Source organism: Strix aluco, unplaced genomic scaffold (assembly GCF_031877795.1).
Source record: "Strix aluco isolate bStrAlu1 unplaced genomic scaffold, bStrAlu1.hap1 HAP1_SCAFFOLD_49, whole genome shotgun sequence".
Lineage (NCBI taxonomy): Eukaryota > Metazoa > Chordata > Aves > Strigiformes > Strigidae > Strix > Strix aluco.
The window spans coordinates 2355841-2380685 of NW_027436512.1; the positions used below are offsets into that span (position 1 = coordinate 2355841).

Below are 24845 nucleotides of genomic sequence, written 5' to 3' on the forward strand. Positions count from 1 at the left end.
GTACTCCATTGTTTGGCACAGCTGAGGCTTGGTTATAGGCTTGGCACAGGAGAGCAGACCCTGGTTGGACTTGGTACCGTGGTCCCAGGTTAGAAACAATCTGGCTCCAGGGAGGCCACTGCAGGCAGGAGCGATCCCTCTGCCCTATGTGTGTGGGACAGTCTCAGCACTGCAGTACAGCTGGGACCTTGAACAGAAGTAAGTATCAAAGAGGGGAAGAGAAAACTGACAGTGGGGCTGTGAGATCCTGCAGAGTCCTAGTTACACTGCACTGAACCCCAACAAGTACAGCCTCTTGTGGGAAAAGTGGCCTGAAAAGCAGATGACATAAAAAACCAGAACATGATGCACCTCCCCAGGCAAAGGACCCATGCTGCTTGCTTGTGCAAGGCAGAAAAGCTGGACCTCTGGGGAAAAATAAAAAGTTTGGCAGTCAGGAGAGCTGTGACAGGCAGGGCAGGAGCCAGCCTCCCCACTGCCAGAGTAGAAAATGGGTCAAGATGGCTGGGTGGGTGGGGGGTTGGATGGGAATTTTGGGAAAGTGGGGGGGGGGGGGTGTGTGCATTTGAAAGTGCTCTAGCACCTCTGCTCCGCGTGGGCCGGGTGCTGTGGCATGTGCATTTGGAGTATTGCTGCTTGGAGAAGAGTCCCCGGGCTCTAGGAGCACGGGAGATGCTGCTTGAGGATCTGTCTTGTCTGGGGAGCTATTCTGTCCGGGAAGCGGATTTTGAACTCCACGATCAAGTCTCCTCGCTGGCTGGGGGCCTTGGGAAAGGGCAGCCCCTCCCCGCGCAGTCTCTTCACTGTCCCCGGCTTGATGATGTCATTGCAGGGTAGCGGGATCACCCCCCCCTCGACGGTGGGAATGTTCACGGTGCAGCCACACAAGGCCTGCGGGGAGAAGAGGGGGACACAGTGTCAGACGGGGCTGCCACTGAAAAGCATCCCTGCCAGCCGCGCTGCTGCATCCTGTCCCCCCACCGGCTGCTCCCTGGGTTAAACCACCTGGCTCTGTTTGGATGATGCCCATGAGCAGCGCAGTTGATGCTCACCCAGGTGCAAGCCCAGGTCTGTACTGGCGCCCACCAAACTGGGCTGCAGGAGCCATGCAGGAGAGGGGTGCCCCGGCCTCATGGGGGGAAGGACCCCCCCCTCCCCACCTCCTGGGCTCCCCAGGAGGCACCACCAGCAAGTGTCCGGCCACTCGCAGCAACAGCACAGGCTAAATTTAGCCCCGCCCCTTCCCCGGCCTCACCGCCCGACCTCACTGCCCAGCCTCGGGCAGCCGAAAATCCAGCTGAGATCGTCGGATGCCGCCGCGGTTCATCAGCTGTCACCCTCCGGAGCCCGGCAGCTCTGCCCAGCGCTGTGGGTTATCTATAGCACAGCCCGCATCCCGCCCCCCCCCCCCGCTAACAGCCCCCAAAAGGTTACGCCGGCGCGGGACAGCGTTGCGGCCGCGGCACAGCACCGAGCTTTCCTGGAAGCTGAGGTCCCGGAGGGGCTGGTCCCCATCACCGGTCCCCGTTGCACAGCCAAGAGCCGGTTTTTGGGTGCCACCCTGTTGTACCCCAGCCCCCAGCATCAGCCGGGGAGGTGGGGGCCGTGGCAGCCGCAAGCCGGCCTGCATTAGCGAGCCATGTGATGCGGGAATGCAGCAAGAAAATCCTCGTGTCTTTCAATAACTCAGACAGCTCTGGTGTACATGTGGGCAGGATCATCTCCAGGCTTTTAGCAAGGGAGAAAGGCTGAGGGAGAGGACTGCGGAGCGATGCTTCCGGTGCGGGGTGGGGGGGGGACGGGTTTGCCGGGGATATAGCCTCGAGCTTCCCAGGCGGGGGCTGGCACAGGCTCGTCCCTGACGGGCACGCAAAGCGCTCACCCCTCCGATCCTGGTCCTGGGGGGGGGTCCCAGCCCTCCCGTTCTCCCTCACACCAAACGCCCTGCAAAGGAAGGGGAAGGAGGATGCAATTGCTGTTTCTGGGGTAGATGGGAGGATGTTCTGCATCCCCCTCCCCAGGAAAAGCTTCTGGCAGCAGACCAGCAACAGGCACCAGGAGAAACATCTCTTCCTATTTATGCTGTCCACTGGCTCAGGGCTGATGCTTGTGGTTTCTGTGGCTGAGCCACAGCTTTGCACCAGAGCAATCACAGTGGGACCCATGCCAAAGCCAGCTCTTAGGCTCCAGTGAGCAAAGAACAGGAGAGCTGGGGCCATCTCCTTGCACAGCTGCTCTGCACGGGGTCTCTGGCGGCAGGAGGATGTCTATTGCCAGCTCTGTGTGAGCAGTAAGTGCTTGACTGGATCTCCAGCAGGTTGGGGGGGGGGGGGGGGGGGGGGGGAGTGAAGGACAATCTCCCCACATCAATGTATTTCTGCCCTGTGCTTGCCCAAGGATGCTGGAGCCTTCCTGCTTGTTGGTGCCCACCATCATGCACAATGGAGGTCTGCATGGGTCCAGGTGTATCAAGGAAAGGACATCTCCAGCCATAAAATGGGAAGGAGAGCAGGAACTCCCTATGGGAGCATGTGGACAGGGCAAGCAGAAGGATGTGAGCAGGAGCAGGCAGTAACAGTGAAGGCAGACGGGATCTTAATGTTTCCTTCCTAAAGCCAAGATGCAAGAACCAGAGGTGATCGCTCCTCTGCCATATGTTCTTGTTTTTCATTCTTCTTACCCAACTTCATTGGCATTTAGGAAACTGGTTGCTGAAGTAACACCAATAACCGTGGGAGCTGCCCTGCATCCTAGAAAGAGGCTCGGTGGCTCGGTTTATCCCTAAGTATTAAATCACCATGGGTTTGATAGCTGAGCTCTGCACTACACTGTGAAAGCTGAGCTTTATCTAGGTCAGCAGCGGGTCCTCCTCCGCTCGCCGTGAAGCCGGGGGGAGGGGGGCGGGGGAGGAGAAATGTCACCACCGGTCGCATCTCAGCTAGGCGCTGACACGCAGATGCTTCGAGGAAGGCGACACCAGGTAAATGATGCAAAGCGGGCAGCTGCCGAGGGCAGGCGTTAGGGCGGACAGCCGGGTGGGTGCAAGCCCCTTCTGGCAGTGCTGCCTGAAGATCTGCTTCCCAGGAGAGGCAGCTGCTGGCAGAGCGGTGTCACTCCTCCCTCTCTCGACCTCCCACTGCAACACACACCTGTAATTTTAAGAAGGGACACTTCCCTGCAACCCACAAATCTCTGGGGAAGCCCTCTTACACCTCTGGCTTCTGCAGCAGCCGGGCAGAGGTGCTCACTGGGCAGCAACCACCCCGTGCCGCTCTGGCTGGGGGGATGTGGCACCCAGCAGAGCCAGAATGTGAGTGCTGGGAAGGCATTGCCTCCCTGGGTTGCTCTGTGGAAGGGTCTGTGGGATGGAGAAGAAGGAGGAGGAGGAGGAGGATGCTCTTCTGACTGTTCCTAGCCTGAGCACTGGGCATGTTGCTCCCTGCAGCAGGGTGCTGGTAAGGGGTCTCCAGCATGGCCATGAGTCAGGTCACAGCACCTACCACCTGCCAGCTCTGCCTGCCAGCACTGTGCTGTGCTGCCCTTGTGGCAGCGGAAAAGACTAAAGCTCAGGCTAAAAAAGGCAGACCCACAAGGAGGAAGGGTGCAAAGAGAGTGCCCAAAGCTACAGCTATAGGCTCAGGTGATGAAGAGGTTGTACCACAGTGCTCTGTCACATACCAAGATGGTGGCATATGGAGTTGGGGAGCTTCTGGAACCTGCTCATGCTCCAGAGCACTTAAGCTACTTCTTCTCATGGAAGATAAAAGCAGCAAAGTATCACCCTGCCCTGGCAAGCAGCAGGCTGGTAATGGCAGCCAGGCCAGCAGCTACCTGAGGACGCCCAGCACACTGGGTTTGCGGTGGGGGAGGACAGAGACCAGACAGTCCAGTTCAAAAAGACAAGGAATTTGCCTGGACCAGCAATTTCCACCAGTCTCTCTTTGTGACTGCATCGTGCAAAACAAATGCCAGCACACATGCCTTGCTCATGGGCAGCTGGATGGAGATCACAGTCACCCTGTGGGTGTGAGGCAGCTGGGGAACTGCTCAGCACAGCAGAGCCGGTGCTTCCCGAGGCCCAGCACCAGCACTTCTAGTACAACAGTGCTCAGGGCCGGAGCAGGTTTCTCCACTTGCTGCTCAAAGGGCAACTCCGGGCAAGAGTCCCTCCAGCCTGAGCAGTGTGTAAACCTGAGCTAATGTGGTCTGGACATCAAGACAGCCAGCTTGGGGTTAATTTTACAGATGGGGGAATGCACAGAAGGAAATATCTGAGATATGGCATGCATGACTCCATAAATAAGGCAGCTTCTCCTGAGTATTTCTGGAGTGGCCAGGGGATCCAGCCACCACAGGAATAAACCTCTGCACTTTGCACCGTGAAGAAAATTCAACTCCTGAGTCTGCAGGTTAACTTGAGATGTGTTTGCTCCAGGAGCTCCCAGATCTGCCTGATGCATGTGGCTGCCCCTTACCCCCAGTACACCCAGTCACAGCCCCAGCTGGGATGCAGAGCCATCGCAAAGCTCTCCCGACTTGCTGGCACACTAACGAGCTCATGTTTCCCTACCCCAGGTCTGGCCCATTGAGCTTTATTTCTATTAAATACATTTGAAAACATAAATCTGTCTTCAGAAAAAAACATCAGCTCATTAAGACAGACAGCGTCTACAGTCTGAAAGGAACAGCAAATGGCAGCTGCCAAAAATGTCAATGTTAAATGCAGCAGCAGCAGTGAATGGTACATCTTGTACTTGGGTAATCTCCCCTTCCTCTCGCACCTTCACGCAGCTTGCTGGCTCTGATGCATCCAGCCCTGCTGTGACCTCCAAGACTGACAGCCTGGATGTGTTGGGTTTTGCTCACTGCCTGAATATTTTGTTTATTTGGTTCTTTATCTAGGCAAGCCAGAACCAAAGAAAACAGCTGATTTTGGCTAAAGCATTGCTCAGCGAGGGCAAGATACCACCTTTCTCTGCATGACCCTACTCTCTGTCCATGGGGAGAGGTACCAGGCACTATTCTGGACAGTACCTAAGCCACAGCAGGCTTGTCTATGAGAACAAGCAGGGACCAGACTCATGCCAGCAAACTTGGGTTTTCCCTTGTTCCTTCAGAGGATCTGGGCTCTTTTCCACATATGAATATACTAAAATAGAAGGACAAGACTTATGGGGAAGGGAGAAAATGGGTAAATACCACCTGTATTGGCTCAAAAAGCAAGGCACATTCAGCAGGGACCTCATCACGCATGGCCTACACCTGGCACAGAGGTTGAGCATTTCCAAAACCAAGCACGAGCTAGTCTCTGCAGCTCCTCTCTTCAGAGGTCTTTGCTCATGTCTCTCATGACCTACCTGGTCCTTCCTCATCAGCGCAGGACAAGGAATAACTCTCTTCTTGGCTCCATGTGCCACGACCCAGTGCCACTCCCACCCTAGGGGATTTCCCACCGATACCCACCTCTTTAAGACTGATGTTTGCAGTGTAGACCACATTCGTCCCGTCTCTCTTGAAGTGCGAGTGAGGCTTGTCCTTGAGGATGAAGATGATGTCAGCAGGGATGTTGTCTGGGGTGGCGTCCCCTTCTTTGGGGAATGTGATTTTGGTTCCCTCCTTCCAACCCCGTTTGATGACAACGTTTAGGATCTTGTCCTCAGTCCGCATGGTCCGGCCATCAGCATTAAGCCTTCTGCGGGTGATCTTCATCCTCTTGGTGGAGCCATGGTAGATCTCTTCCAGGGACACCTTGAGCTCATGGATGATGGGTGGGTCTTGGACCTTTCTCCGCGTGTGCAGGGACTCCTGGTGCCGCCGGTGAACCCCATTAATGCCATTGAAGCCAAACCGGCTGAAGGCACTGAAAGGGTCATCATCGTCATTGATATCCATATCTTCCTGGTCAAAGCCATTGAACACCCGGGAGCGGCTGCTAGCGAAGAAGATATCAAAAGGGTTGGAGCCTCCAAAGAAGGATGCAAAGGTGGCATGGGGGTCTCCATGGAAGGTGTAGTGGAAAGTGTTCCCTGAGCCACCTGAAGAGCCACCTCCAGTTTTGAGACCTGAAAGAGAAGGGGGAAGACAAGACATTAACACTCCCTGTGGGTAGACACCGTGCTGGGACTGTACTTTCCACACGGGAGCATGGTCTCTGCTGGCTCCGGGCAGCCCTTCCAGCAGTCACCTGCTGAGACCATGGGCCAGGAAGGTACCACCCCAACCCATGACACACAGTCCTGCCCCTACACCCAGCAAGCTCAAAAGCCATTCAGGATTTGTCTCCACTACCCCGACTGAGCACTTGCTTGGTTCTCTCCACCCAATTCATGGCCTTTTCATTTAAAACATTTCCTGACCAGCCCATCTCCATTTTTCCCCATGGGCAGGCTCCCTTCTGCCCAAATAGCTGTCTTTTGAGCTGCACCAATGGCTGCGGTCCAGGAGCATCACGTCCAGCATGCAAGAAAAGGCTTTGAGCTCAGTGAGAGACCATGGCTCTTGGTGGCAGAGCAGGTGGAGGTCAGTCAGCAGACCTCCAGGTCAGCACACAGCAGGAGGGATACAGCTTTCTGTTTACAGACTGTATAAAATGTCAGGTAAGTTCAAGGTTTGGATCTTTTGGCAACCGTTCTCATGGGAAACTCCCCTGCCAGACCTCAGGCAGGTCCTTATGTCACTGAAACCCCCCACCCCAAGTCCCAAGTAGCCAAGGCACACAACAAGTGGCCTCCAAAGAGGTCACACATGCTCTGCAAGGCTATTTTTGACCAGGAGGGCCTGGGAAGAGTTAAGCCAAGCATAGCTCAAGGACTATTTTCAGGGCATGTAGGTAACAGTGAAGGGCTTTTTCTGACAGGCTGTCCCTCATGCCAGCCCCACAGTGGGAGATAGGAGGGGGATAAGCACAGCATGGGCAAGTTTGGGGATCTTTTCTGACTGATGAAGTTTCTATCCTGGGGTGGGGGACCTTTCACTTCACCTCGCCTACCCCAGCATGTGGGACCCAGAAGCCCCTTGAAATGCTGATCCCCAGGCCATATTGCTTAAAAAAAAAGGCATCTGATGGGAAATAAAAGGTGTGTGGGGCCATGGACCATGACTAGTCTGGAAGTCACTGCCTGGGAGGTAGATGGCAGTCCTGGTCCCGCCAGCTCAGCAGCATCTCTGTCCCCCTCTCTCCAGACAAAAAATCTTGTCACGTCTTTCATCCTATTTCTGCCCCAGCTTTCTGTGTGTGACCAGCGCCAGTTCCCCAAAATGCCAATGGGGTTTGGTTTTGCTGGTACTCCTCATCCTGCTGCGAGGAGGGGGATGCTCTTCCCTCCCTCCTTAACTCGTTTTTATTTTAGCTGCCTTTGGCAATGAGGATTTCATCAAATCCCCAGCGAGACCCTGTCCCTAACAGACTACAGCCAGGAGGTTTCACCTTTAATCCTGTGATGCCAGCCCAAGCAGGGTCTGATTCTGGCAGCACCTCCAGCAAAAAGCTGGTTTCCCACTTGAGACAACCTCTTCTCATTTTACACCACAACAAATCACATGACTCAGGTGCATCCATCATAGCCCTGACATAACTAATGGGTCAAGAATTGACCCACTGCTAGTTAATTCTGCTGGTGGCTCATTAGGGGATGCACCTGCCTGCTGGCCCCATGAGAAGGGCTGCATTTTCCACCCAGCAGCCTCTTCCTGCCAGACCTCCTGCTCTTTTAAGCACCCAAGTCCTGGGCTGATTAATGCAGATGATATTCAGCACTCTCCTTGAATGGGGTTGGACTCTTCCATCTTTGACTAATAATTCCGCCTGCAGTGGAGCAGCTCTCCTCCTCCGTGCCAACCCCCAGACAACAGCAGCCACCTAGTTTCAAAACAAGGACCTATTACTTAAATTGGGAAAAGCTTTGAATCCTGTAGGTCAGCCTGTACTGGGGAGGACAGTGGGACGAGTGCCCAAATGCGGGGGAAATACAGGCAAAAGCAATACTTCTCCACTGGGAAATTTAGGTTAAATAAGAGGTTGCTAAAAAATTACCCCAGGTATGACCCAGGAGATGAGCTCCTTCCACTTCCATCATCTCAGCTGGCTGCCGGGCTTTGGGGCAGAGGACAGGGAGAGCCTGACCATCCTAGGAAGCAGGGTGGCAGGTTGGAAAAATGGAGTAGCCTGGGGAGGAACGGGTTGAGAGGTGATTTCTGGCATTGGGAGAGCCTTTGCTCTCCCCAATTCTGTGGCTATCAGCCCCATTTTGGAGGAAGGCATGAATCACAAGGACAACTCCAGCTGAGCCAAGGGTGTGAAAGCACTCCCTCACCTATAAAAGCCTATTTGGATCAAGCACCCCTGCCTTCGAGCATACCTTCCTCCCCATACTGGTCATAAAAGGCTCGTTTCTTGAGGTCACTCAGGATGTCATAAGCCTCCGCAATCTCCTTGAACTTCTCCTCAGCGTTGGGGTCTTTATTCTTATCAGGGTGATACTTCAGGGCCATTTTCCGGTAGGCTTTCTTGATTTCATCCTCATTGGCACCAGACTGTATGCCCAAAATCTTGTAATAATCCTTCCCCATAATGGCGACACTGCTGGGAGCCGAATACTTATTCCTGAAAGCAGAAAGACAGCTCTTTGTAAGGTGAATATTGTACTTGGGCAGCCGGGGACTGGACTGGCACACACTTATCACAGAGCTGCTGCTCTCCGCGTCCCACCAGCCAACAGCACCAGAGCCAGCTCAAAGTGCACACTTTCTGCCAGAGGTCAGTACCCCAGTGCCAGGACATGCCCTGGCTCCAGTTTTACCTCCCTAAGCCCCACAGTAGGAATGGGGAGACTCATCTCTGAGGCTGACAGGGAGAGGGAGAGCCTGAGCTGGGACACAACATTATTATACGGACCAAGTCACCGCTAACATCAGTCAAGGACCATGACCCTGTCCCATCCCCCCCGCCGAGCCAGGAGGGCTGAGTGGTGTCTGAATGTAGCTGCTGGCCCGTTCCCCCCCCAGCTCTCTCCCAGCCGGGGACCTGGGATGATGACAGCAGGTTTTTGGAGGCTGAAAGTGGCAGGGACTGCACTGCCACCTTCACCTTAAAGGAACTTCAAACATTTTGTTCCTGAAAGCAATTGGCATTCAGCTGGAGATAAGCACCTCCAGCATGTCAGAGCCGTAATTTGTATTTCGCAAAGAGAGAATGAAGCCGTTAGACAGAAACATCTTGTGATGGTGGGAGGCTTTTTTTTTTTTGGTTTTGTTTTAAAAAAAGCCACCACTTTCTAGCCTGACTTGCACTCTCTGAGAGCCTTCAACTACATCTTACAGTAAGCCAAAAATATGAAGTGGGAGAAGAGGCGGTAAAGTGCTGTAGCCTGGCACGAGGCTCAGAGGTTGGCACAGGTGACTGGCTCCTGGGGCTCACTCTGTCAATCACACAGGAGTCAAGGCCAGGGCCATGCTTATACTAAGGCATGGAAAACCTGGTGGCTGTAACCCAAGGAAGGAAAAGGACAGGTGATTAATCCTGGCACCTCCAGGCACACTGCTGGAGCAGCAAATACCAGAGGGCCGTGGAAACACAGAGAGCAGCTGGAGGAGACAGGAGAGCAGCTCCTCCAAGCAGAGACTGAGCAAGCCCCATGCTCCTCCAATGACGCTTCCCACTGCTTCTTGCCCGTCAGTTTTCTGATGGCCAACTACCGCCCCTCCCAAACCTGGCCTGCCATGCCCTGCCTCATGCAGCACAGCTCAGTGCTTGCTCCTGGCCCTGCTCTTCTCCAGGTGTTGCCCCCAGCAGACCTGCTGCTCTCTAAGTCCTCATGCTCATGTTCTGCTCCCCACTATGGTCTGGGTTTCATACTCTCACCCCATCCTTGCTCCAAACACCCCTGGGCAGCTCCAGCTGGTTGAACCCCTCCAGCAGATGGATTTCTGCATCAGGTGTGAGCCTTGGTCCTTTCCTTCACCATCATACAAGTTACCAGATGTTCTCCCCCATCCTTACTCTATCCATAAGCTCCCGGTGGAGATCACGAAGGGACTCCCCCAACCACAGCAGCTCAGAAAGGGTGGCTAGGCACCCCCAGGGGTGCACATGCGCAGTGCTGCACTGAGCCCCTGGCATCCATCCCAAGCATCCAAGTTTTGCCTTGGGTCATGCCTTTAGCAGTAACCCATCTACAGCTGGGTAGCTGCTATAGGTGCTTGGAAATTGGCCCCCTGGATCTAAACCACCAACTTCTGCTCTTTTTTGCCCCAGCTGTGGAGTGGGTACTTTGCTGTAGGTGGGGAGGAGGGCTAAGACACTCAAAGCATAAGTGCTGACAGGCACAGGGACCTCTGAAGGACACAGCAAGGGGAGATGGGGGCACCCACAGACATGTGAGGCAGCCTGGGAGGGCACATAAGATACAGGAGAACGTCCCTGGGGGCGTAAAGAACATCTGACAGCATCTCCCATAGCAGCTCCTGAATGCCAGCATATTTCCATACCAGCTTCTCGGCAGGGGCCTGACAGCTCCTGTGCACAGAGCTGCCATCGCCACCCAGCCCATGCAGGTGCTAGGGGATGCTCTACCCCCTGCCTGCCTCCACCTCCCCATCTGCCCTTCCCCTGGGGCTGGAGGGCTGCAGGAGACCCCAGGATGAGCAACGGGGCGGGGTATGTGTGTGTGAGAGGTAACCTGCTGATGCCCCTGCCAAAGGTCACCCCAGCACCTCCCTACCCCACAGCAGCCTCCAATGTGAGGCAGGGGCTCCCCGCAACCAGGACCAGGACGTGACCCCTGTCTGGATGATGCCAACCCTCCTGCAGCGAGGGCAAGTGAGGCAGCGCTGAAGACAACCCTGTTGCACCCTGGTTCAAGAGACACAGAGGTCGCAAAATTTATTTTCCCTCCCCAGGGACTGCAGCACTCAGCTCCAACCCTGTGCAGTCCAATCTGATGGCACCACCGGAACCACCCCACCCATCCAAAACGCCACAGTGCTTCCCACAAAAGTATGTCTCACCCCAGCAAAATGCTGTCACCCCCCTCAAGATCTCCAGTCTTGACTGTCAAGGGGTCTTTGGCTGGGGCGGGGATGCCTGCTGCAGGATGCTCTCCAGGCCAGGGAGCCCTTTGGCTGGGCTCAAGGAAGAAGGAATTTCTCTGCTGAAACGCAGCCCCCACACCACAGTTTACTGTGCTGGTGAGGACCAGACACCAGCAGGTGACCTGGTGGGTTAAGGCACACTTCAGAGGTGATGCTCACATGTGCAGTGGTGAAACACAACTCTGTCCTGGAAGAGCCTCCTTCCATTCCTCCCATCTCCTGGGGATCAGCTGCACCTAACTACCACTAAAGATCCTCTCCCCCTCCTACTCAGTCATCCTCTCCTGCCTTCCCATTTAACCCCCTCGGGAGTGGCAGGGAAGGTGTCACAGGGCGGATTTCAGGCAGGCAAGTGATTTCTGCATTCACCCTCCCAACCAGGACACCTTAGGACAAGCTGCAGCCGCGCAGCTGTGGAGAAAACCACAAGCATCCCCCAGTTGGGGCTGGCCCTGTCAAGACAGTCCAGCCTCCATCCTCCTCTTGCAACCACAAGAATTAAATATTAAATCTTTGTTCCAGCCCCACACATGACATCAGCCTGTGCAACCTCTGGATGAGCATGCCAGCTGTAAGGGAACAAACCCACGCAGGCAGCAGCACGGGGGAGATTTTTTTTCCATCTTGGGGTGCAAGGTCACTGCAGGATGCCACACGCTGGAGATGGGCACCGACTGGCACCTTGGGCCATTGCACGTCACTCCTCGGTAATGAGGGTGCAAGGGCAAGAAGGGATGCAAGGGCAAGAAGTGGAAACCCACTTACCAAAACTTCATGAACACATTCAGAGTCCAAGCTGTCATTTTTAAAGGCTCTAGTTTTATTTTAAACATCATGGTTGTCCGGAGGCACCGGCAGGTGCTGCGTGCCCAGCTGGGAGGCACTGGAGGGTGGCAGGGGGACAGAGGAGAGGAAGGTGCCAGCTTGTGCTGAGGATGCTGCCAAGTGATGCTCTTGTGTCGAGCCTCCCCCAGCACACTGAAAAGGCAACGACTCGCCAGCCTAGTGGCTGCAACTAGCTCCAACCTCCAGGACAGCTCTGAAACGGCTTCGGCTGTGGGTGAGCAGGCATCAATGTGGTGTGGGGAGCTGCCGTCCTTTGTGCACTTCCCAGCAGCGCCCGGCCCTCCCCTCCTGCCATGCGCAGGGGGACCCTTCAATGGAATAGCTCACTGAGCTGTAATTTTCCTTCCAATTGGTTTCTCGTTGCTTTCTGGGGTGGCGAGGTGCAGCAGGCTCACTAAGCCACTGGATTAAGACATTTCTGCCATCATCTCCAGCATCCTCCCTACTGCAGCAAGGCACCTGGACCCTGGCTGCCTCATTACCATCACATCCCCTGCACAGCCCCTGCCACTGCCAAGTAGCGAGAGTGAGGAGTCCCTGGGGTCCCCAAAAATGACTTGCTCATGCCCAGGGTTGTGCACCCACAAGGCGAATTGGGGAGGAAGAAAAGTAGGGTGGCAGTGACGCACCAGGCAGAAAAAGTCACGTTAACCAATTTTCACCTCCCTGGCTTTCCCCTTCAGATGCGCAGGGGTCCCTGTGTCCCCCTCCCTGGGTGCCAGCACCAATCCCCCAGAAAAAGGGGTCTGACTGCCGTGCTCCCACCCAGTGACTGGAGCTGCCCACCAGCTGCGGGCTCCTAGCTCTCCTCCCGCCACAGCAGGGCACCAGGATGGCACCTCCTCCCTGCCCAGCAGTGCAAAACCTACTTCTGAGAAGTCACCTTCAGGCACGCCAAGGAAATCCAATGCCACCGCGTCCCCCCCATCTGTCACCATAACTCAAGGACTGCAGAGAGCATCCTCTCTGGATGCTCACCACTGAAACGGGGCAGCTGTGGCCAGGACATCACTGGGCAGCTCCTGCATCCCACCCTCGGCAAGCAAAACACCAGGCAGGCGACAGCCCCCAACCCTCTGTGTCCCCAGGGGTTGGGGTCCAGTGGCTCACTGAGTGCTGAGCATCGGGGTCAGCAAGCCGGGGTAGGTGCCAGGGTAGGTGCGTACCTCTCGGCGCGGCTCCAGAAAAGCAGGATGGCCGGCATAGCAGCGTATCCCAGGTTTGGTCAGGGAGCCAGAGGGGATCTCTGCGTTGGGGCATGCAGAGCCACCGGTGCCTGTGCCGGCTGGCAGCCACAGAGAACCAGGCAGCAATGTCATGACTACCAGTAATGAATCATCCCCTCCCCGGGCCCCCACATGCACCGCCTGCCTCCCCCTCCCCACCGACAGCAGGTGCTGGCACCTTCGTGGGGATGGGGTTAACCCTCCCCTCACTGCCTCTGCTGGCACAGCCCCCGCTGCCAGCCTACATGGGGATGGAGTCAAGCCCTACTCAATGTCTCCCCATATAAGGGTCTCCCACTTCCATCCCCATTAGGGTGCTCACACTGGTGTGGGGATGGGGTCATGCCCCTGCTCCTCCAAGGGGTGCCCCATTTAGGGGCTCAGTGAGAAGCTGTCACCTTCATGGGGGAGGGTTCACACCCCCCACCCCCCCTCTTGCCATATCAGGGTTCCAGCCCCACTGGGGTGCTGGCACCTCGATTGGGGACAGGGGTTAACCCCCTCCTTGCTGGCCCCTCCAACCCCATTACTGTTACCTGGGGGGGTCACCACGCAGTTCAGCCCCACGGGGATACACTGGTGACCCCAACAGGGCACATTACTCCCTCTAAAGCAAGAGGAGAGAGAGGGGTTAACCCTCACTTCACCACCCTCTCCAGCCCCCTAGGGATGTACTACAACCCCATGGAGGGGGAGGTTTAACCCCTTCCTCCCAGCCCCACTTGGATGTACCGTTACTGTTACCGGGCAGGGAGATTAACCCCTTTCTCCCACCCCCTTCAGACCCACGGGAACTGGGCCCTGTCACTAGGTAGGGCAGAGCAGTTAACCCTGCCCCCCAGCCCCACCAAGAAACCCTGTCACCCCACGGGGACAGAGGCGCCAACCCCTTCCTCCTCTGCCTTCAGCCTCACAGCGACACCCTGTCACCTCATGGGCAGACTTCCCCCAGCCCCATAGGGACACCCCATCACTCCAGAAGTTTAACTCCCTTCATCGGGGCATCCTGTCACCCCACGGGTGCAGAAGGGCTAACCTCCCTTCTCAGCCCCATAGGGACACCCTATCACATTGTAGGGCGGAGGACCTGACCCCCCCCCCCCCCAGCCCCACACGACACCCTGTCACCCCATAGGGCAGAGGGATTGACCCCCCCAGCCCCACTGGGACATGCTGTCACCACAGGGGGAGGAGGGATCGAGCCCCCGTCTCCACCAGGACGCCAGTGCCAGCGACAGGCTGTGTGGCAACGGTGTGGGGCAGAGCCGCCGCCGCCGCCGCTCCCGGCACTCACCGCTCGCGCTGTCCCGAGGCCCTGCGCGCTCGCTGAGCTGAGCTGAGCTGCTGCCCCCGCCCCCCGGCCACCATGTCAGGGAAGTCCCACCCGCTCGTGCCCCGCCCCGTTGAGCCAGGAGGGTGCCTGTCCTCGCGCCGCACTCATTAGCTCTCCCCGCATCTCTATCACCACCGCCCATTGGGAAGTTCGAGTCGGTACCGCCCCCCTCAGGACGCTCTCATTGGCTGGGCACCCGCGGTGGAATCGCCTAGGGAGTTTTGTCGAAGCTTGTGATGTCATCAGTGTCGCGTCCTTTCCCCTTTTGGGAAAAGGCTATGGGGCTTCGGGTTATGGGTGGTCATGTAGCTGTATCCATGTAGTGTGGGGGTTTTGTAGGCTCCAGAGGTTTAGGGAGAGTTTGGGGGTATGTCTCCCTCCTGTGTGGGGTAGGGCATGAGGTCTATAGGAGCATCTCTGGGGGGCCTCCAGACCTAAGGCAGTTCTGTGGCTGGGGTATATAGGACCTGAGGCCTGCTGGGGAGAGTCCTGTGCAGGGCCTGGCAGCCTAGTGTGTTGCTGGCTGTTCTGGGGGGACACTTAGCTGTAGGCAGGGCTTAGGTAATGCTGAAGCATGTTTCTTTCAGTTTTGGGGCTGGGAAGCATTTAGCAGGCTTCTGGCCTGTCCCAGGGTGGAAAAAACAGAAGAGAAGCTTGCTGGGGGCAGCTGTGCTGGAGGGTGAAGTTCTCCAGGGAGGCACTTGAGCCATCTCCTCTCCTTGTGCAAGGTGTGTTCCTGAAGCCTGGCTGTGCTGGTGAGGTTGGAGGACAGTGTGGACTTCCTGAAAGCCCTGCCTGTACTAAGGCAGTGTCCTGCTTAATGTGGGGCTGGCTGGGGCGGGAGGAAGAACGAGCCCTGTGGAGTCACTGCATGGGGTGGTCTGAGGGTGTCTGATGGGGTGAGTGTCTGGTCACCAGGGACAGTGCTGTATCCAGATCAAACACCTGATGTACAGAGACTTCCCTGTCTTGCTGTTTGCTGAGGTGCTTTAGCCCTGGAATGGTGCAAGGACTTGCCTCAGGGCATCCTTTTGCATCAGGAAAAAGCTATCAGCCCCTCGAAGCCTGGGTCCTATGTGAGGTTTAGGGGCTGTGTTTAAAACTGCTCCCAATCTGTTTGCCTTGGTGTGACTCAGCTCTGCAGCAGCAGTGCCCATAGCTGTGACCAGCTAACAGGGAAGCGGCATAGCTGAGCTAAACACACTCCCAGCATTGTTCCTCTGCAAAGCCCTGTCATGTGTTCCTTTCCAAGGAGGAAGTATGTTTGGGCTTTTGCCATGTGAGTTGCCCCCTTGAGCTCTGTGGTGTTGTGGTGGTTTGACCTTGGCTAAATGCCAGGTACCCACCAAGTCGCTCTATCACTTCCCCCCCCTTCCCCCTTTTTCTCAACAGGGCAAAGAGGGGAAAGAAAATAAGATAGAAAAAAAAAAACAAACAACCCTTGTGGGTAAAACAAAAGCAGTTTTAATATAAGCAAAGCGAAGCAAAGGTCCCCGCATGGAAGCAAAAAAAAGCAAACAGATTTATTCTCTACTTCCCATGAACAGGCGATGTCGGGCCTTCTCAGGAAGCAGGGCTCCCATACGCGGAGGGGTTGCCTCGGAGGACCAAGGGTGACCCCACCCCCTTCCTCCTTTCTCCCAGCTTTATACTGAGCAGCCGTCAGATGGTCTGGAATATCCCTTTGGTCAGTTGGGGTCAGCTGTCCTGGTTGTGTCCCCTCCCAAGATCTTGCCCACCCCGTCCCACTGTGGGAGGGGGGGAAATGTCGGAAAGAGCCTTGGTGCTGTGTAAGCACCACTCAGCAGTAGCCACACCACCAGGGTGCTATCAACACCCTGCCAGCTCCCAACATCAAACACAGCACCGTGAGGGCTGCTACAGGGGAAAACCAATTCCGGCTCAGCCACACCCAGTACAGGCGTCCTGGCCAGGGTTAGACCTGGAGTGAGGTGGCTCCTGGCTGGTGGAGCTGTCTGGACCCAGTGTCCTTGCTCTTGTCCTAGGAAACCTGCTTGTCTTGAGAAACAAGGCTGTCTCTTGCCCCTATCAAGGTACCATGTTGATGCAGAGCAATGATCCCTCTTAGGACAGCATCCTGCCCTGGAGACCAAGGGGGGAAGCAGCTGATCCCACAGGTGCTGTGGCTCATGGGTGAAGCTGAGAGATGATGTGAATGGTTGAGGATGTTAATATCACACTTGTCATGATTAGAGGGTGCTTTTGTAACCTTTGTATGCTTTCCCTTATGGAGGTGTTTGAATGGGGCATTTTGGAGTAATTTCTGGGTTCATGGCTTGTCCTTCCCCTGTAGTTTGGTCACAGCATTGGTCTCCCCATACTTTCCTGGGTTGGGGTGTTAACCAAAACTGCTTCTCCTTCACAGCCCATCTGCTAGCACATCTGGCACCCTTTAAGACATGCTGGGAAAGCGCAGGGAGGGGTGGCAGGAATAATTAAAGGTATGAAGCAGTTTCCATACAAGGAACAATTACATAAACTGGCTCTCTTCCATCTGGGGGAAGTGATGACTGAGGAAGGCATGATGGGGAATAATAAAATCATGTGTAGCTGGGGGAATGTGAGCAGGGAATGATTGCTCAAGCTTCCTTCCAGTAAAGGGCATGTGGGGCATCATGTGTGGGAAGAGGCAGTGGCACCTTGGGGTGTGAGTGCATTTTTTTGAAGTAGTTTGGGATTAACCTGTGGAAATGATGGCCTTGGGGGTGTGGTGGGAAGATGTGAAAAACTTGTCTGGGATCAAAAGACAATTAAGCAAATTCCTGAAAAGAAAAATCCACTGAGGGTTGGTGAGCCCAGTGATGGTGCTTTTGGTGTGGGAAATCCCCAGGCTACAGGAGTGAGGAGCCTGTTGTGAGCAGTGTGCTCCCCTGAAGCTTCAGCTTTTCCTGGGGCCTTGGCTGTGGGTCTCTGTCCCAGAGAGAATGGGGATGTTTGGGACCACAGCCCAGAGCAGTGGGGCTGCTTTTCTGTTAAAGCATCATTACTTGGTGTTTGAAGGTTGGAGCAGTGGACAAGGCCACTGAGCTCTGAAAATTCCTACCCAAGTGCCATCTGTGAAGCATATTCCTGGTGGGTGCCATACCACTGCAAAGGAGACCTTTCTCCAGTTGCTGCTGTCACTGCCTCTGAGCTGGATCTCCCCACAGCTGAGCAGATGGGGTAAGAGTGAGGATGTGACCCTGTGTGCAGGAGAGTGCTGGCTCCCCACTGTGGTGCTCCCCCCATCCTGCTCAGAGTCCCCTGCTCAACGTGGCACAAGGAAGTCTCTGGCAACTGTGGCTGGGTGAGTTCAGGAGATGCATCTGAGGATGCTGGGCTTGGCAGCAACGGGGTTTGTACTCTGTTCTCCATGATGAGAGAAGCACCCACGCATTTGGTCCTGTCTCTCCTTCCTGCCTGTTCCCATCCTTGGAGATGCTGCCTGCCTTTTCCAGCACCCTGAGCTGCAGGATGAGGAAAGGGCTGCAAGAAAAAAAATCCATGCCCAGGATTTTTTGTTGGATTAATGCCCTGTTCACTGCCTGCTGCTGTCCTGGCTGTGGTCTGAGTTGATACATCTCTGAGGAGATGCTGATGGAGGTCACCTTCCAGGTCAGGTCTGAGTTTTAGTTCTTGCTGTCTGTGCAGGCAAGCCCCATCCTTAGGGCATGGGGACCTTGTTCCTCGGGGCTCATCCAGCCCCTGGTATGTCCCCTGAGGAAACCACCAAACCAGAGTGACTCTCACCAGCTCCCAGTTATCCTGACTTTGTTGGTAGCCCCAGTATGCAGTGGGCTTGGGCCTGCCCAGCTCTGAGCATGGGATAATCTGGAAGGGTCCCTAGGAGGTCTCTAGTCCTCATGATCAAAGGGTCAGCCACGAGGTCAGAGCAGGCTGCTCAGGTCTTTATCCAGGCTGGCCTTGAAAACCTCCAAGGACAGTGACAACACTGGAAGAGCTTGTACCAGCAGCATTTCCCATGTTCTTGTGGTACTGGGTCTCACTAGAGCCTGCCTAGCCTTCTGAGGGCATGTGGGAGGAAGGGGATGGAAGCTGCTATTAGTGCTAATGATGGTGTTCAATTTTTCCTCCCCTGTTGGGACCGAGGATTATGGCTGCTGCCTCCCCTGCTAATGTGCTGCTGGCAGCAGCTAAACTGGCTGATCTGCTTGGTGCTCTGCACCTGTGGGGGTGGCATAATGAGCTGTGTCCTTGTCTCAACCTGCTGCTTCCTCTCCTGGAAGTGTCTGTACTGCCAGCTGGGTTATTTTTTCTTTTTTCCTTCCTGTGTCTATTCTTGAGTGGTTCCCAGCTGGTGCTGGCATGTGGCCCTTGCTGGAGACCTCCTCCCAGGTTGACCTTTGCAAACCCCCTTGGATGAGCATGCCGGGGCTCTCCTGCTGCCCACATCGGGTGTGCAGGGGAGATGCAAGCAGATCTGCATGGCAGTGGGGTGTGTGGGAGGACTTGGTCCTCTCCTGCCCCTACCTGTGCTCAGACTCTGCTGGAGTAGCCAGAACCTGAGGGTAAGAGTGAGTGGGAAGGAAAGGGCAGTGTGGGGGATGCAGCAGTGCTTTTTGGGGGCAGAGCCTGGGGAAGAGCAAGGCTGGGAAAGCCTCTTGTGGGAGCAGTCTCTGCAAAACCCTGTCTGAGCGGGTGAAAGAGGAGAGGTGGTATCCCCACCCTGGCTTGCAGATGCTGGAGCACAGTGAGTTGTCCCAGGTTGCCATGGGAATCAAGCAGCAGGCATGGGACTTGAATCCAGAGTGGCTGGACTCTGGTTGAGATGCTCCCCAGTGAGACAGGGTGATGGTAGCTGAGAGACAGTAGCATCTCTGTGTCCCTGGCATCCTCCTCACTACCCATCTGCAACCTCATGTGTCCCCCTGGAAGGGAGGCCAGCTGTGCTATGGAGCTTGAATAGCATCAGTTGCCCCTGGGGGACCCATCTGCATGTGGAGGACATGCACTGAAGTTTGGCTTGACTGCATTTCAGCCTCCAGCCTTTGCTCTGCTTTCTTCATCAAAGGAGTCCTGTAGTGCTTGATAGTTTCTCCTAGGGATGGTGCTCTCCAAGTTACGTTTTTAACCAAGTTATTTCTAGTTTGCGTTTGGGTGCCATGTGCTCTTCTTGTCTCTCTAGCCATCCTGTCACTTGCCTTGAAACGTATCCTGAGTCCCTGCTTTTCAGGGCAGGGGGCATCCCTGGGGTGTTCCCAGCAGGGATGCTGGCCCTGAAGGTTACAGCTGGAGGTAGATAGCATCTGGGCTAGAGACAAACCCTGCTGCATCTATTGGGAGTGTGTCCATTTCATGCTTTTCCTTTTGCAGATCTGCCTGACAACTAATCCTTAATTTGCTAAATGAGCTGATGATGGCAAGATCTGATGGGTTCATCAGGACATGAAGTTGACTGCTGTAGGAAGCTTAATATCTTTGTGATGCTACCAAATCTGTCACCTCTTAAAAAAAAAAAAAAAGACCCAGGGGTTGTCTGGGAAGGAGAGTTTTCTGAAAGAACAGGTTGGCTTGCCTTTATTCTGATCTTGCCTCTTCATTGCATCCCAAACCACATTCCCTGTGACTGCCCTGGCTTGATGGCAAGTGGTGCTCAGAGAGATGCAGGCAATGTTATGCTGGGGACAGACTCCACTGGTGCTGCAGTGGTGCCGGGCTGCTTCTCTCTCTGCCCATAGCCCATAACTACTAATCCCTCTGATTTTGCTGCTTCCTGAGCATCCTGTCTCCTTGGTCCAGGGGGATCATGGATGGTGGGTGGGTAAAGCCATAAAGATCCCCTGTACAGAAGGAGAAGGGAGGGAGATTTCCAAGCACCTCCCTGGAGCACTGGAGGATGCTGAAATGCCCCAGTCTCATCTTTGTAAGCTGGGGTGATGCTTAGGGCTTCGCCAGGAGAGCATGCCAATGGCTGGCAGGGCTGTGACTTGCTGACCTGTGTTTCTGAAGGGCATTCCCTGCCCTCTGCAGCCTGTGGAGCTGGGTTTGAGCAACAGACATGTTTGGGGCTGCCTGGCCCTGGCTGTCTCAGCTCATTGTTGTGGGACTTTGTGCTTGCCAGCCCTTGGCCCTGCTGTATAGCACTGTGCCAGTCCTGTGGTGGCTCTGCACATCTCCAAGTCACTGCTGACTGCTGCTAGCATGAAACCCTGGCTGGTGGGGAACAGGCTTTTCATCAGGAGCCTGAGACATCAGCCAGTGTTGAGGCTGAACTGGGAGGGAATGCTGGCAGGGACCAGCTGAGCATCTAGTGCCCCGGCTGGAGCAAGGATGCTTTTTCCTCTGTGCCCATTTCTTGCTTGGAAGCAGAGTGGGGGGAGATGGAGCATGATGGTGAGAGGTGTATCAAGTGGCCAGTGGTTCTCAGAGCAGTGTGTTATGGGTCACCATGTTCAAGTCAAGCAGCTTTCTTGTGTGTGTCTGGCCTAGAGGGCAGTCCTTGGAGTTTCTATGTGTTGCAGAAGTCAGAAATCGCTCAGGTCTGTACTGAGTTCTAATCAGTAAATTAGGTATGTAAAATATTTAATAAGTACAAATGGATTGGCGGTCAATACTATTGACTACACTTGAAGTTAGTATGGGATACAAAGATTATTGTGTAAGTTTACTATATGTATCTTGAATGTTACATACATGCAAAAAATGTCACTTACCAACCCATCGATGTCTGGTGTCAGGTAAGGGATCTCTCAGCCTTGAGGGGTAACCTTGAGAGGTGTCCCTACTCAAGGGGAGATCACCGTGCAGCCAGCTGCTATAGAGGGAGAGCTCAACAGACCCTGATGGCTGCAGATATTTATAGCATAAAGTGTTTGATTCATAGTCAGATTTTCTGCTGTGTTCATGCAGTTTTGGCTGCTTATCAGCCCAGTCTCCAGCCAAACTGTTTTTGTGGTTTTGGTGCTGGGTTCTCACGGATAGCCTCACACAATAGGATTAACTTTGGTTAGGCCTACTTACTGAGCATCTGCCTGGACCAAAGTTCAGTTAGCTCAAACAGGAGGAGTGAATCTGTTTCACCATAGTGATCTTGGAGCTTTCTGTTTAATCTGGTCTCCCTGGGTGCCCATTTGTCCTGGTTCAGCTAGGATAGGGTTAAGTTTCCCCAGTAGTGGGGGGGAAGCTCTAGCCGGGTTATTCAATACCATGCTGACGTCACCTCTGGGTGCCGAAGCGCGGGAGCGCGGGACAGTCGGTTATCGCGTGTGTTATGCCATCTCTCTGCTCTCACTGCTGTATCGGTAGATATCTTGCTCTGTTCATTGTTATCACTGTTACTGTTATTGTTATTGTTGTTGTTTGTTTTGTTGCTGTTGCTCTGTTGTATTAAACCTCTCCTTATCTCAGCCCCGGGGCTTTGTATTTCACTCCCTTTGTGGGGGAGGGGCAGCAGCTGCGTGGTCTCAGACCCCAGCAGGGACTAAACCACCACACCATTGCCATGGTATCTGGGCACATTCCTCCAGTTCTGCCTGGCAAAGTGTTGTGGTTTGAGCTCAGAGGGCAACTGAACACCACACAGCTGCTCACTCCCCCCTTCCCCCCCAGTGCTGAGAAGGAGGGAAGCAAAAGGCCCAGGAACTTGAGATAAGGACAGAGAGGGATGATCTCATCCATTAAGGCACAGGCAAAAGACAGACTCATTAGGGGAAGAAAAAAAGAACATAAATTTATTACAGACACTAACAACAACAACACGTAACAGACAGAGTAGGGCTGTGAGAAGCATTACCGCATCCTGAAAACACCTTCCCCCATCTCTCCCTTCTTCCCAGGCTCAGCTTTGTTCCCAAAATCTCTACCTCCTTCCCTACAGCAACACAGGGGGCAGGGAATGGGGGGTGCAGTCAGTCCTGCTGCTTCTTCCACCTTGGGGAGGGGGAAACTTCTGGTATTCTTCCCCTGTTCCAGCATGGTCCCCCTCTCACAGGAGACAGTCATCCACAAACCAACTCTGACATGAGTCATTCCCACGGGTGTGTGGGTCACCCCCGTGTGTTGCAATCCTCCCAGTGCCATACTACAACAGCAGGGCCTTCTTACCACAGGGTCCCAGACTCCTTTGGGCACAGTCACCTGTCCCAGCATGGGGCCCCCACAGGCTGCAAATCAGCATCTGCTCCACTGCAGACACCCATGGGTGGCAGAGGGAGTAGCCCTGCTCCGGTGCACCTTCCCCCCCTCTTCCTTCTTTCTTCCACTGACCTTGGTGTTCACACAGATGTTCTCCCCAAGGCTCCTCCACCCCATCCCAGGTTCCCCTTCTTAAATATGCTATTGCAGAGGTGCAGCTAATTGGCCTGCCCTTGGTGCAAAGGTGGGTTTGACTTGGAGCCGGGGGAGCTTCAAGAAGCTTCTCACAGGGGCCACTGCTGTAGCCCCTTCCCCTGCTACCAAAAAACCCCTGTCACTCACTCAAATCAAGACACAGAGATGTCTGTGGTGGCTGCTCTGTTCATGGGGTTTTGCTAGATGCATTGCCTTACTCCTTGGGGAAAGGAGATTCATCTTGTGCAGGTGACCTCAAAGGCATCCACCTGTCCTTCTTGGATCTCTGTTTGCCCCAGCCCCCTCTGTAACACTGACTTGAGAGAACACCCTGAAAACAGAGTGAGCCTTGAGCTCTCCTCTCAACTCAGACCAATGGACAGGGCAGGGGTTTGGCTTTCCAGCAGCCCTGTGGGGCTCTGGAGGGGCTAATTGCTCATCAGGGTTAGAATGTGCTGGGGATGTGAAGGTGTCTGGAGGCCCTGCACAGCTGGTCAGCTGTGAGGCCACATCTGGAGCATTGGGGCTCTAATTCCCAAAGCCGTGTCCTGTTTCTCATGGTGCTGGGCAGAGAGGATTCAGCCTGTCATGTGGTGCCCAGAGCTGCTGCAAGGCACCAAGATACAGCTGTTTGTGGTTGTCTTGGTTGTCTCTGGATGGACCATTGCAAAACAAATGCATTCAAGCCTGGTCAGGGATGGCAGTGGGTTAAGGTGAAAGCGAGACTTGGCAAACGCCACCCTCCAATTTGTTGGAAGAGAGCGAGCAAAGAGGGAAAAGTTACACCACCATGCAATTAGGGAACAAATACGGACAGCAGCAGCATCTGCATGAGAAATGGCTAGAAGAATTAATGCTTAAGAAAATATAGCCCCAAACTAATTTACCCCTTTGCTTCAGTGTTCAATAAGGGCAGTGGCACTGAATGTACAGCCTGAAGGAGGGTGGGGAGTGGGAGGGAGAAATTGCTGCTGCTGCTGGAGGGGAACAAAAATTCAGAGCATTCAATGTGCTGGGCTTGGGGAGAGGGGCTGAGCTGCTGCATGCTGTGACAGTGGCAGAGCTCCTCTTTGGCAAACCACCATCTTTAAAGCATTGCTCAGGCTGGAGCAGTATTGAATGATTGGTGTTTGTGAAGGGAGAAAAGTGATCTTGTTATCGATTTACCAATAAGTAGAAGAAATTGTGTTTGATTTAATAGAAATATAAAATCATAAGAAATATTTAGTAAAATTTTTGTTTGTTGTGGTTTGTGTTGGCAACCGATTGCTGCTTTAGAGTCACCTATACAGTCCCATACCAAGGCCAAAGAGATTGGTCATAATCATTTAGTAGAAACGTTTGGAACCTGGGTAACCAAATACAAACTGATCTGTAAGTTGATTTATAATATATATATATATAGGACCAGGAGAATACAAGTAGTTGTCAAAGTCTAGGATTAATAAGAACTGAGGGAAACAACCGTAACAGCTTACAAGTACCTGCCAAGGAAACTGTGTTTGTGTATGAAACTGTGTCCTTGGGAATTGTGTTTGTGTATGAAACTCTGTCCTTGGGAATTGTATATGAAAAGTTCTATATAAGATGAGTGATTTTAGTGCTTGGCGCGCGTTGTTGGTGAGAATACTCCCCTGCGCGCCCGGCCGTCAATAAAGAAGTGTCTGCTTATCTGCATCAAATTGGTGTTGATAAGTTCTTTATTCCGGATTTTCGGTAACAATCTGGGCACATACAAGCCTCCGTCTGGTCTCAAATTCTAGATAAGGTTGAAGAAAAAATAAGAATATTCAAAGTCAAATGGGAAGAGAGCCAGCAAGGGGGACAGGTGGGGACAGGGTGCAGGCTCTGGCCTGTGGGCGCTGATGCTTTTGCTTCCTCAAGGTGCATTGTCTGGTGCCCATGTCCCTAGGTCATGCTGATGCCAGCACTGATGCTGCTCTCTGAGCTGTGGTCCCAGCTGCAAGAAATCTTCCGCATTTAATGTAGACATCAGCACGTGTCTGCGGTAGTGATTAGAGGGGGGGAACTGAGCTGGGTGGCCATCTCGCAGGTCCTGGGGT

General features: G+C 54.3%; 1 protein-coding gene across 1 annotated transcript; it reads right to left on the minus strand.

The window, feature by feature from the left end:
- Nucleotides 1-462: 462 nt before the first annotated feature.
- On the minus strand, nt 463-8580 carry LOC141918927 (dnaJ homolog subfamily B member 5). The gene is made up of 3 exons (XM_074813868.1): nt 8358-8580; nt 5464-6062; nt 463-891 (listed from the first exon to the last, which is right to left on the minus strand). The coding sequence occupies exons 1-3, from the start codon at nt 8566-8568 to the stop codon at nt 658-660; spliced, it is 1044 nt and encodes a 347-aa protein (XP_074669969.1). The 5' UTR covers nt 8569-8580; the 3' UTR covers nt 463-657.
- Between the last annotated feature and the right edge of the window lie 16265 nt (nt 8581-24845).